Below are 14,375 nucleotides of genomic sequence, written 5' to 3' on the forward strand. Positions count from 1 at the left end.
CCTGGCCTACTTGTTCATAAGTCACGTTTTATGCATGCTGTTTGTCAGCCAATAGGGCTATATCAGGATTTTATTATAGAATACCCTTTTAACAGCTAACTATTCCCGTCTACGTGGTTTTCTTATATAGGGCAACTGCGTAAATCAAAGTGCTAGTAGTCTAGCAGCAAGTCCTCAAAAATGGCTTGAGTTTTCGAGATAGCCCTACCTGAGTTAGAACAAAACACAACTGTGTTTTTTTTTCTTCATATGTCATATGTCTCCCATTAATGAAATGGATTGTTGTGAACTTTTATTTTGGGGCATTTCTTTTCAATCCACTCTATACTTCTCTCACTGCATTTTCTTGGTCATTGAAATTCCGTCTTACCCCTTTCCCGGTCTCATCCAAGCTGCTCTGAACTTAACGCAGGCCAATGAACACTGTATAGACCCTTGAAACGGGTCTGATGCACAGTTGAGTTCCGCATGCAGATGCAGCCCGTCAGCACAGAAAACTCCTAATGCATCCTCAAGAGGGCGCTGGTCACCATTCAGCGAACAATAAGGTTTGAAAAGTACGCATTCAGTCCAGCATGACGAGCAGCAAAACACCTAAACACTTGTTGCATGCCTGGAGCAACGGGTTGCATCGAATAGAGTGGTCTCAACGCCAGACCCATGAGAGTTCTTACGCTGATACACTACGTTACTGCAGGCTGCAGTGCTCTCTCTGGGTCTGGGACACTCCTCACCAAACTGGGAATGGAATCTTGGCCGGTGATTGGCGAGTGGTGGATTCACCCTTCACCAATCAGTAATGACTTTGCGATCAGTGGAGGCCCACCCGCCCTGAGAACGCCCATCTAACTGGCTCCTGCAACATTGAGCATTTCGAACCACACTCTCTCATTGGTGCTACGACCTGTCGCTCATTCGATTCCCAACCCCTATAGACCCGCCCTCACATAACAAGCTGTGGCTGTGAAGGGGCACAGACTAATTTATGTAGTATGCGGAGCGTCGCAATTCAACGTAATATTTGAGTCTGGGGAGAGACTACGAATAGAGGGGTGAGACATGTGATGCTTATTATGCTTTTAAAACTCCATCCTTCTCCTCCACTCAAGCAGAACCATCTCCCTAGGCGCTATTTGTGGAGTGGGAAAGTAAATTGGATCCAAATTGATGGAGAGATGGATGGAAGGAAGGATGGTATAAATGTAAGACGGAATAACGAGTAATGAGTGCTGCATTACATCAGGAAGCTGTTCCGCTGATTATTCTTATTGTATACATTAATGTATACAAGTGATCCCAGTTATGATGTCCTGGAAGCTTCTTGTTGACAGCACACAGCCTATATAGTTCTATATTTATGACATTTTAAATGAAACATTAAATGCGTTAAAATTACGTCTTTGTGTCGAGCACATTTCGCCTACCAGTGCAACACTGTATTATGACTGTGGAGAAATACTTTCACGAAGGCGGCTACGACGCCTGTGTATATGGCACACAACAGAAAATGAGGCCAAATTGATGCTTCATTCTTTCATTCTTTCGCTCTCGTTTCAAGTCAAGTAGATGGAAGCTTTCACCACATGACACCAGGTAGGCTTAGTTTTGAGTACAGCCTTTGTATGCAAGTGAATTGAAAGCATTGCTGTGGTGTTGCACAGACCTGTGATTTGTAAATAGAGAGGCAAAGTGAACGTCACTTCCTGCTTCAGCACTGTACCAGAGATTTTCTTCCGAAATATATTTTCCCATCGACATTTCGTGAAATGCTTATAAAAAGAGTTTTACTTGGTCAAACCAAACGGTTCAGCTATATTTAGAATCGGGAGAGACCATAGAACATTTCACTCAGACCAAAACTTTAAAAAGCTTAGGAACATAGGAAAAATATTTTCTTTAAACCCACATTTTTTTTTAACGTTTTAGTGAAATGTTATGCGATCTCTCCTTTTTCTAAATATATCTGAACCGTTTGGTTTGAACCAGTAAAACTATTTTTATAAGCATTTTACGAAATGTCTATGGGAAAATAAATGGCGGATGAAAATCTCTGGTACAGTGCTGAAGCAGGAAGTGACGTTCCACTTTGGCTCTCTATTAAGATTTATTTTCTCCTTTTAACACTGTTAAGAGTATTTCCCCTGCCTTTAACAGGTACGATGTATTGAAGTCATTGCTTAATTGAACAGTGCTGAGGACAGCTTGACAGGTCGCTGACAGCTCGGGGGGGTGAATGGATGGTAATTTGGCACTGACTGACTGACAATCCTATTTCCACAAAGCTTTTGCACCTTTAATTTTGAGTGGGAACTGATACTGTGAGCGATACAATGTGTCTGTTTGACAGCAGATATTGCCGTCAAACAGACACACTGTATCGTCATAGAGATAAGCCTCACACGACGAACGGCAAATTAGACTTTCACTGAACTATTTTATCAATCTCATGTACTGTAAACAAACTGTAGCCTATATTCACTCAATTATCATTTTAGTTCCAATACCTGGGTATTCAGTGCACCTATTTATTAATGTATGCAAAGAAAATCACAAAAATCAGATTTCTTTCTTTCACACTTTTTCCACATCAAAAGTGCATTTTTCAAGATTTCATTCATAACAGTAATCTACAGTTTGCTGACGTCACATAGTACTATCAAATTTCTACCCCATTTCAACCAATCATATCACGACCGATCACGACATGGCAGCTGACAATAAATCTTTATTTCAGGAGAATTTTCTCCTCCAAATGAAGGAGAAAATGGCACGCTAGTGTCTGTAATCTGGCAGAATTTCTAGCCCATAAACTAACTACGGTACTAACTTGGCCAATTGTATGTAACATACAAAATAAAGCAAACGGTAATGTCTAAGAATGCAAAGAAATCTAACTGGCTCGTTAAACTCGCATTCCAGGATAACATTAGTTAATGTAGTTAAGGCTGAATTCAGACCCCGGCCCCTCGGAGATTCCAGGCCGGCAGGCTGCTCCACACAAAGGCAGCTGGCTGCCTGCGCCTCTAACTCGCGTAAGCTCCACAACACGCTGGATCCTACTCGATTTGGGGGCGGAACACGCCAGGATTGGCCAAAGCAAAATCCAGTCCCCAGAATTGTCAAATCAAATCATCGACATGCTACTATGGCCCGCCTTTCAACCTGTCATCTCAGACAAGTTTTGTTTTTCAGTCTGAAACGTGACTTCTTGAAGCATAAAGAAAGGAATGATCAATTGGCTACGATGTATTCCAGCTGCATTGCGCTCTGTGTGTGTGTGTGTGTGTGTGTGTGTGTGTGTGTGTGTGAGTGTGTGCGTGCGTGCGTGCGTGCGTGTGTGTGTGTGTGTGGCTTCAATGACAAAAAAATGATCTTATGACTAAAATGTTTCACTTTGAAACTATCGAAGTGCTTTAAAAGTCACAGACGCATTGAGGACAACTGAGGATGACATCAGTTTTGCTGGCTGATATTTATTTTCGGTCAGGTAACCTAGTTCAGGCTAAACATAGACTAAACATACTGTAGGGCCTTTGTGGCTGTTCTGTTTTAATATTTAATGTAATAATGGACCTCGATTCCATTAGCAACTGGCTCAGTCAGTAACATACTGTACACTGTGAAATGAAAATGGTTCGAGAGAGAGAGAACTGCTTTATGATTTTACAAATCACAGCTGATTTGAGAGGACTGTCTGGAGGACCTGAAAGAGTGCAATTGGACAGGAAATCGAGGTGGTGTTTTATCCTCTTAAGCAGACACTTCCCTGCTCTCCCTGTGCTCAGATGAGACTGAGGTGTGTGTGTCTCAGGTAGCCTTAAATGGCCTCTTTTCCTTCATGGTCTTCCTCTCCCTTCCTCTGCTATCACTCCGCTGGAATAATGAGGGGAAACCATATCGCTGTCACCTCCCATTCGTGTCAGCTCCCCTGCTTCTGCCTGCAACTGTTCAGGTTACATTGATTTCAAAGAGCCTGTTTGTGTGGAGAGGCAGAGGAGGGACTACTGTCTTCTACAGGACACGCTCATTTCATTGCACATAACATAAGACAGCATCAGCACAGTTGCAGACGTGTTTTGTCCTCTTTTGATGTCAGGTAAGAGCTACTGCTACAATGACATGTTTTTCCCACCATGTTTTTTTTTAAATCAAGGCATGTAGTGAGTGCAGGTGAACCGTACACAAAGCACATCCGGGACAGCTGTAGCTCAGGAGGTAGAGCGGGTCGTCCACTAATCGCTTTGGATAAAAGAGGTCCGTGGTTCGATTCCCGGCTCTTCCAGTCTGCATGTCAAAGTGTCCTTGGGCAAGACACTGAACCCCAAATTGCTCCCGTTGCCCTGCGTGGTAGCCTGCCGCCATCGGTGTGTGAATGGGTGAATGTACCTACTGACTGTAAAGCGCTTTGGATAAAAGCGCTATATAAATGCAGGCCATTTACCATTTACCACTCAAACTGTCATTTGTTTGTCTATATTGTGTCTTTTCTTATATGAATAATTGATCTCTTTTAGAATAACTGCTACTACCACGGGGGCGTGGAGGGACATCCGAACTCTGATGTCACGCTCAGCGCCTGTTCAGGCCTTCGGTAAGAGATGTGACAGTGTGGTCCAAAACTGCCCCTTCACTACCCACAGCCAGAGTGATTTAAAGAGAGAGTGGCGCCAACGGAAGTCCAAAATGCTTGATCGTTACACGTGACTCACGGGGAATAGTTCCAGGAAGTATGTTTGAATGCACAAAATAAAGCTGATTATATACAATTTGATTATTTAAACGTCTGACCCTTTCAAAGTACATCACAAACGGCCCATTGTGCTGCAACTCGACAGAGCTACTTAATCCAGAACTTTACTTCCCGGGAACTATTGCAAGGTAAAAATAATAATAATAATCCACTGATTGGACTGAATGGAGATGATGCAACTCTTATATCTCTATGGCTCTGCCCACAGCTATCTGCCCCTCATTGTTTAAGTCATTGGGCATGGCCCGTGGTTCTTTCTCCCGTCAGTGCGCTGTCAGTAATTAAGTGGGTGCGTGGCACCACTCGACCGCAGGTGCAGGAGGATGCGTCACACCTCATTGTCTTTGTCCACAGAGGCATCCAGTAAATATCAGCACTCATTGTCTCTGTAATTGGCATCTTGCTGTTGCTAATGACCACCCGCGACGTGAACGAAGTGCATGACTGAGTTTTGGGCATCGAGGAAAAAGCCCGTAGCACGATGTTATCTCCTGTAGCACGATGTTATCTCCTGTGTAATTATCCCAACAGTATGGATCCATTATTGGAACTAGAAAACGTTTAGTATGCCGCGGCAACCTTTTAACAATGCAATAAAAGCTAATGACGAAGAACATTAGCGTTATTATGAATCTGTGATAAAAATCTGGATCTGAATAGGAGTGTGCATATTACTGTAAGATCTGGCTATTTTAATGAAAGATCCACATAAAGAGGGATGATTTACAATTATAATTAAGTCATTTGTAATGCAAAAGGGCATTTTGTACAGGAAGCCTTGAAGGAGTTTCAACCCTACCGAGACAGATCGTTTAGAGCAGGGATGGGCAACGTTGATGATAGAGAGGGCCACAAAAAAATGTCCTCGCTACCAGAGGGCCAGATTGTGACCGTGCAGTAGCCTACTGTAACACCATCACTCCCAAATATAGCTACTAATTTGATGAAAAGGACTGGTAATCAAAGTTTATTATACCAACATTTATATTTTTCATATTCAAATTTAGTAATTGTTCCATTCAGATGACACCAGAAACTTTGCTCTAGCTTTAAAACAGCCCGCTACAGCAATTTGATGGGGTGCATCACCCAAATACCGGTATGTCATATTAATCAATTAGTAATGTTGCATGTGCAATGTGCATCCAGTTTGTTACAATAGCGTTAGCTCAAATGCTAACGTTAAAAACAGTATGTGGAGGGACAATGCTAACGCCATTAGCGCCATGTTCTGGGATGTACAGTAAAATAAAAACACAGATTTGGGTGGTCAAACCTAACCTAACCAAAAAACGTCCGCCTTGTATAAAAACCCAGGGGCCACACTGAGTGAGGTCGGGGGCCACATGCGGCCCGCGGGCTGCCAGTTGCCCACCCCTGGTTTAGAGGCTATTATGACTTGGGCCCATTGCCCCCCAGTAGCAAGATGGTGTCTATTTCAGGAATATGCTGTAAGTGGACTCGTTGAAAACATGGCCTACCTCCGTTGTCACATATTCCATTAGCAGGAGCCATATTCAATCATTTTGTGGGAAATATCAGGGAAACAGTTTTCTCTGCTGGGAGATTGGCCATCCTTTCAAGTGCTGTTTTCAGACCTGTGCTGCTCCTATCTCCACAGAGGTTTCATCGCACTTGAAAACAAGACATTGATCATGGAGCCGGCGTCTGACCCTGACAACAGTACGCACTTCATCTACCGAGCCGAGGAACTCAGCCTGACCCCGGGATCCTGTGGCCACGGCTTCAACATGTCCTCTGTTGCCCCTGGAAACCACATCACAAGTCCCTTCCAATCTTTCGGCACTAGGGTGAGCTCAGCATGATGTTGTGTTTCAATCCAAGCTTGTCAGAATCAGAATTCTTGGTGTGATTGTCTTGGTGTGATTGGTGCTCGTGTAACATTGATAAGAACAAATCTCTGAGATATAGGGGGGCATTGGTGGTGCAGTGGTAGCGCTGTCGCCTCCCAGCAAGGAGGTCCTAGGTTCGAGTCCTGCCTGGGACGCTGTGGGCGTTGAGGGTGTGTCCCCATTCCCATGTCCTCAGTGCCTACGGCCCAGGTGGGGTCGTTATAAAGGGCCTTTCTGTGTGGACTTTGCATGTTCTCCCCGTGCACCCCTGGGGTTATATATATATATAATTATATATATATATTTGTAGTAGCATTTTTTGCAGGGGGTTCCTATCTGGAGGAAACCCCAGGAGTGCATGGCTAGAAGATGCAAACTCCACACAGAACGGCCCTTTACAACTGCATAAATACATATACGAGATATAGACAGAATCATATATAAAGAATTTAAAAAGATTAAGTTAATAAACAGATATAAACAGTATAAACAGATAAACAGTCTTGACAGCTAAGTGAGGTAGCCTACGTTTGCTGTTTACAACATATGTACACAGGGTACATCAAGGATAGCAGCAGTAATGAGCTGATAGCAATTAGACATCACAATCCAAAGCTATATAGTATAGTTAGATATCACAATCCAAAGCTATATAGTATAGTTAGATATCACAATCCAAAGCTATATAGTTAGCATCATAAAATTGTAGCATTACTGTAGCAGCCTATTTCACAGATTGCTGTAGGGTCCGGTAGGACGACTGACATCCAAGAGCATTTGATCAAAGATAAACGGGCATTTGACCAAAGATCAGAAAATGGGCATGTGTTGAGTCCAGTGTGACTCAGTTCCCCGAGTGTCTCGCCTTGGGCGTGACACCCGTTTTCTCTGTGTCCAGAGCCCAACTTCCCGGGCCCATGCTTCATTTGGCTAATGAATTGCATGTAGCAGGTGGGGCGTCCATCTGTCCCTCGCAGACTCTCAAGTATTAACAAATCACATCCTGTATCCCATTTGAGTCGGGAAAAGGAAACGTATTACCAACCTATCTAAGGACCCCGGAGCAGAGCCTGGGCTTTACCATTTTATACAAGCATCACTTCTGCCATACGTCGACGAGACGTTTAGACAGTAAGGCCAGAGCAAATGCCTCTGTGACCGACTAGGCACATGAGTCGTATGTTTCTACGTGATGTCCTTTTGCTTTCCTGAGCTATGGGAGGTGCACAGCAAGATGAGATGAAAGTTCAGGTGGCGCAGTAGCGGCTTTCAGTTTAAAAGGCTCCTATCACACAGGCTCGTAAGAGTTCGTTGTGAAATTTTCAACACGGGCCCGCAGGAATCTGTGCTAAACCAAATGTATGACTGTGTTGTAAATGTGTTGTTTACGAGCGCTTTCAAAAAGACAGTTGGATCTTTAACAGCACGGACGGGTTTGAATGATCACTTCTCTCAGCTTGTTCCTGTAACTCCCCAAACTTCTTCTCTGTCATGCAGTATCTCTGTTTTCACCCACAGCGTAAAAGGCACGCCGAGAAGACGACCAAATACGTCGAGCTGATCATCGTCGCCGACAACAGAGAGGTAAACGGAGCGCTCTGCCTTGCTTCCATTCACGAGCGCTATGTTTACCCAGCAGAGACAACGGCATGAAGAAGCAACAAGTCTTCATGGAATAAAACAGGCCAAGCTGTAATAACAGTGGAGCACGTCCCAGCGGAGCTGCAGAATTAGGTCAGTGTGCAGCGAGCGGTGTGGTCTGGTGCCGGCCCGCCGGGGCCCGGCCCGTTTTGACGGGAAGTGCTGCTGAGCGAGCGATCCCCCAGCGGAGCAGACAGGAAACAGGAAAAAGCCGTGTGGATACAGAAGAGGTCTCCTGTAAGCAGCCAGCAGCTCATTCTGGGATTTCCTCCTGGCGGCGCCCTCTGCTAATGCCGACGACCTGAACTGGAAGAAAGGAGGAAAGTTCGAAGGAAACGGAAAAGGATCAGTCATTTTTTTCCACGGGTTGGTTTGGGAGTGCAGCGAGGAACTTCCTGTTGGTTTGGGAGTGCAGCGAGGAACTTCCTGTTGGTTTGGGAGTGCAGCGAGGAACTTCCTGTTGGTTTGGGAGTGCAGCGAGGAACTTCCTGTTAGTTTGGGAGTGCAGCGAGGAACTTCCTGTTGGTTTGGGAGTGCAACGAGGGAACTTCCTGTTAGTTTGGGAGTGCAGCGAGGAACTTCCTGTTGGTTTGGACGTGCAGCGAGGAACTTCCTGTTGGTTTGGGAATGCAGCGAGGAACTTCCTGTTGGTTTGGGAATGCAGCGAGGAACTTCCTGTTGGTTTGGGAGTGCAGCGAGGAACTTCCTGTTGGTTTGGGAGTGCAACGAGGAACTTCCTGTTGGTTTGGGAGTGCAGCGAGGAACTTCCTGTTGGTTTGGGAGTGCAGCGAGGAACTTCCTGTTGGTTTGGGAGTGCAACGAGGAACTTCCTGTTGGTTTGGGAGTGCAGCGAGGAACTTCCTGTTGGTTTGGGAATGCAGCGAGGAACTTCCTGTTGGTTTGGGAGTGCAACGAGGAACTTCCTGTTGGTTTGGGAGTGCAGCGAGGAACTTCCTGTTGGTTTGGGAGTGCAACGAGGAACTTCCTGTTGGTTTGGGAGTGCAGCGAGGAACTTCCTGTACCAACGCAGGTGGATACACACAGTAGGATGAAAATAGAAGGTCTGTCTTGCCTAGGATTTGGATCCAAAGCGTTGCGGGCGATCATTATCTGCCAATATACCTGTGGCCTTGCCATTCGTCTCTCTAGCACTAGGAGATCTCCCTGGATCCAGATGGCCACAGCGTGACAACCTGTCTAACACACGGCGAAATGTGTTCGTTGAGAATATTCTAAGAGTGTCTCAGTCATGGAAAAAACACTTGACCTTGGATGTGTTTGTGGTATTTTTTAGGTGTTGCACTTAGTATTTTGCTTATTTACTTTGCTGCTTTATTTTACTTTAAGCCACACAACTGTTTATTTGTGCATGTGCGACGCACATCGATTCATGCTGTCATGCTACATATATACTGTAGGTGCAACTAAAGTATTTCCCAACATTTGATAAAATTGCCCTGGAAATGATCCAAAAATGCCCCCGAAATATATTTCAAAAATAGCCCTTGTTTAAAAAAGTTAATTTCCTACTGTACCTTGGTGTGCACGTGTGTGTGAATATTCCAATTTGTAGCGTCAGTAACACAGTATTTTATTTCCAGTTCCAGAAGCACGGGAAGGATGTGGACAGGGTGAAGCAGCGACTGGCTGAGATCGCCAATTATGTGGACAAGGTAAAAAACCTCCCCTCCCCTTTGCACAGGAGGGATAAATCACCTTTTTAAAATAGAAATATGCCTGGCAGCAGAGAGTAATGGGGTGACTGTGTGATATATTAATGTCCGACTCTAACAGCTGCTTTCGGTCTGTCCAAAAGCGACTCCAGTCAGAGCTGTGGATGTATTTAGCTAGCAGGTACAGGGAGATGGATTATCCTGGGGAAACACGGATGGAGACATGCCAAGCACACGCTCTAAGCATGTGAACACCGTCACTGACACACACAGGAGTCGTGTAATTGGATACGTGGATTGTCAAATAAATGCCTGTTTTATCGTAAAGGATTCAGGGTGGCTATGCGTAAAATGTGATTTCAAGTTCATGATGCTATCTCGCATATTCCATTTGGTCCCTGAAGGTGATTCGACTGTCCGCGTAATCTAAGCCCGTAAAGCTCCAGGCTGTTGTGTTCACACTACAGTAATTCTCTCTGCCTGTCGACATGCGTGTCTGGTTTCCTCCCCCTTCAGTTCTACAGGGCCCTGAACATCCGCGTGGCCCTGGTGGGCCTGGAGGTGTGGAGCGACTCTGATAAATGTCCCGTCACCCAGGACCCCTTCACTACCCTGCACGAGTTCCTGGACTGGAGGAAAGTCAAGCTGCTGCCCCAGAGAGCGCACGACAACGCCCAGCTTATCAGGTGCAGTTCATCAACAAAATGCACAAAAACACAAGCCACATCCTGGCACTTTTCTCCTTGAACATAATTTGATCCGCTGTCCGTTCCAGCGGGGTTTACTTCCAGGGCACCACCATTGGCATGGCGCCCATTATGAGTATGTGCACCGCGGAGCAGTCCGGGGGCATTGTCATGGTGAGTAGAAAACCTGCTCCCACCCCTGCCCCCACCAACCTCCTCTTCCTCCACCCTCCTCTTCCTCTGTGCAGCCTGATTGTATCCGTGTGGACATTGTTTTGCGACTAACAGGCCTAACACAATCCAGACACGCAGGCTTGCACAGAAAAAGGTGTTCGTTGTTTGGGAATTTTACGAGAGGTCTGCGAGGAAGTGACGCTTTTAAACGCGAGGATATTCCTGCGGCCACTCCCAGAACATGCATGCCCTCACGTTCACGACAAAAACCCACATGCACAAAGGAATATGGCAATATGGTCATATGCACTAGCCTAGGTAAACCCAGCCCCCACGTGACCTGCTCTCTCAGTTCCCAGTCACACACCTTGTGACTGTAAGCAGGGTGAGCCTGAGAGCAGGTCACTGGGGGCTGGGTTTACCCAGGCTACATATGCACTTGCCAGTCCAGAGTTTGGACACAGCGATACACCACATTTCTCTTGATTGATTTTCTACATTTTGGAATAATAGTAAAGACATCAAAATGAGGAAATAACACTTGTGCCGTGAGTCCGTGACTAACGTTCTTATATTTTAGATTCTTTAAAGTAGAAGATGGAAATGCAAAGGCTTTGGAAAGAAATTGATAGATAGGCATCATCGACTTCACTGTTGTGTCTAAGAAACAAATTTGAATCATTTATGCACAGGGGTCCAAGTGGGAAGTGGGATTTGGCAGGTGGGGGAACCCTGGTACTGGGGGGGGGTGGGCGTAACAATAATAATCTAATAGCAATAATTTTCCATCTTCAAATGACAGTGCTTTAAACTGATATTATCTGGTTTCTAGTCATTTATTTTTTGGGTGTACTGGTCCTTTTTAAGTGTGTTTTTTCTCCAGGCCCTGCTACAACACTGACTGGTTTTGACGTTAATTATATTCAAAAAGCCAGCACACTACCCGTTCCGTTCTTCTTCTTCTTCTTTTTTGTCTACTTGAAGGTGCCCGTACCTGCGTTCCTGACCGTTCCTGACAACTTGAACCCCTGTTTATGCATAAGCCTTTAGATCAAAGTGCTTTAAGATAATGAAGAAACAGTACACTCAATCAGGTGTCCAATCAATCATGTGCACTCTGCACACACACACACGCACGCACACACACGTGCACGGACACACACACACACACACACACACACACACACACACACACACACACGCACACACCCTTGTAAGGTCATTTGAAAGGCTTGCAGTCATTCACTCATCCTCTCTCCTGACATGTCTGAAAGGATGAGTGGGGTCTGGAGGTAAATCAATGTGCATGGATAAAAAAAAATCTACATTTAAATTTTGACGAGATGTGATAAATTGTTTATGCCAGCTCTTACACACAGCACACATTTGAATCAAAATGTGTTTTTACACACCACTGCACAACGCCTCCAGTACACCAAGTTATTGCACAGAGTAAATGAGTTGGCTGTTGGGTTTTCGGTGCCTACTCTATCACTTGTACGAAATTGCCAGTTGGTAGTCAGTACACTAAACCCCCAGCCAAATTGTGTATTTTCCCATTAATATTAGGGATGCCGGTGGCGACAAATTTTCCAGACGTTTAAAGTTAAACAGACAAGAAAACAGACAAAACTGAGTGCAATTTAATGTATCAGGTTAAGACGTAATAATAATATAATAAATAATATAATAAAACTATAAAGAAATAGTGTGTGTATTTAAGAGCCATTTGAAACCGTTAATTATATTTGTCATAATCGTCAATATTCAAATCATCTTGCGCGGTTTATGAACATTGCACATCAGAAAACATCAACAACTCACCCCCAGCGCCGTGTATTCAGGTGAAATATCGTCCATTTAACTTCCGGAAGCCAACAAAGTTGAGTGCAAGCATCTTGTGCAGTCATTAATTGCCATAATGAGCGTTGTCTTGTGTGACAAGCTAACGTGTTAGCTTGTCTGGCTAACGCGTTAGCAATGCCATATCGTCCACATGTCCTCGCGTTCACATGTCTGTGCTGAATGTCGGTCGAGTGGTTAACGTTATATGGCAGTTTTATCTGACACAGCCTACCATATTTTCATTTACTGGATCAAAATACTGCCAAACTGCACTGGTTTTTGTGAGATGCCATCTCCCTTCCGCTCCTTTGCACTACGTTACAGCCACTCCCACTAACACATGGCTGGTCTGTTTACATCCTGGCATTAGAGGGGCGTGTCTACTGGCTGGTAAAGACGCAACAGCTCCCGGCTCGCATTGTTTATTATTATGATCATTTAATCTATCGTTTAACCGGCTAGTATTTCTCGTGCTGACTAGTGAGGGAGTGGGCGTTTAAACGTTTAACCGACTAGTCGTCGGCATCCCTAATGAATATATATGTTTTCTGCCGGCCATGGTCATATATGGTATTCCCAGATGTTTGCCTTCACCGTTGCTTACAAGATGGCAGATGGTTTGGATGGAGATTAAAGGAGCATGTATATCGAGTTATAGGGCTGCCAAATGACATGAACCATCCCTCATACCATACACTGTCATGCGTTATAATCAACCTCTACTCCTTTATTTGCTCCACATGCACTTTCAATTTCACAGTCGGACATTGGCAGTGTGTGTGTGTGTGTGCGTGTGTGCGTGTGTGTGTGTGTGTGTGTGTGTGTGTGTGCGTGCGTGCGTGCGTGCGTGTGTGTGTGCGTGCGTGCGCGCGTGTGTGTGTGTGTGCGTGCGTGCGTGCGTGCGTACGTGCGTGTGTTTTCCTAAACTCGCATGGGTCATATATACATCGATGGCTGCGGTTGAGCTGTGAAAGCAAAGAAAAATACACACAGTGATGTATTCCCGCTTGCCAGATGAGATATTCTCCCACAAGGCTGGAAATGATATCACAAAGACCGTGCAAAGCTTTCCTCGCTCTCTCGTCGGGCCGCCGCTATCGGATTCTCACCCTCACACAGAGCCTATGGCTGCTCAGAAGGTTACGACCGCGGGACTTCCAACACCATCTGCCTCTGCTGATTCTGATATTACACCCTTTGTGAGGAAGCGCTCGGCTATGAATTACGCAAACACACACACGTACGTACGCACACACGTACACACACCCCCACACACACACACACACACACACACACACACACGCACGCACACACAGACAGACAGAGTACACCACAGTCATAAACATTACAGCAGCAGAGACAAGTTTCCCATCCTTCCTGTGAAGAGTCGGGGTGGAGGTCCCACGAAGCTGCTCTGTAATCAGGGCAGAAAATAGCTCTGCTTTACATCGCCGCTGACATGCGAGCCTCCCTCTAAGGCGGGGAGCACATGTCATCTTCTCATGTCCGTGATGGCTAAGACCGCAGTCGGATACATGTGGGTGGGCTGGGCTCATCCCTGGCCAGATTTGAAATGCTCTATCGCTCTATTGTGTTATAGGGTCTGCATGTGTTCTAAGTCTTTATTTAGACACATACCTTAACACAAAAGACAACTTAAGACAACAAAATCCAAGGGGATGACACTTATTTCCAACATGGTCCCTGGTCTTATAAAAACAGTACATACAGTAACACATTACATCAGATAAAC

General features: G+C 45.2%; 1 protein-coding gene across 1 annotated transcript in view; it reads left to right on the forward strand.

The window, feature by feature from the left end:
- The window catches only part of adam12b (ADAM metallopeptidase domain 12b), a gene marked incomplete at both ends in the record, with an annotated part of 123,123 nt that overhangs the window by 59,040 nt on the left and 49,708 nt on the right, over positions 1 to 14,375 (forward strand). Inside the window, 6 exons of the mRNA XM_083650683.1 lie at positions 4,515 to 4,591; positions 6,372 to 6,561; positions 8,122 to 8,187; positions 9,846 to 9,917; positions 10,434 to 10,603; positions 10,693 to 10,777. Of these exons, the coding sequence (XP_083506809.1) occupies positions 4,515 to 4,591; positions 6,372 to 6,561; positions 8,122 to 8,187; positions 9,846 to 9,917; positions 10,434 to 10,603; positions 10,693 to 10,777 (660 nt within the window). The remainder of the gene's footprint in view (positions 1 to 4,514; positions 4,592 to 6,371; positions 6,562 to 8,121; positions 8,188 to 9,845; positions 9,918 to 10,433; positions 10,604 to 10,692; positions 10,778 to 14,375) is intronic.

The sequence above is a fragment of the Poromitra crassiceps genome, assembly GCF_964638095.1.
Source record: "Poromitra crassiceps genome assembly, chromosome: 14".
Classification (NCBI taxonomy): domain Eukaryota; kingdom Metazoa; phylum Chordata; class Actinopteri; order Beryciformes; family Melamphaidae; genus Poromitra; species Poromitra crassiceps.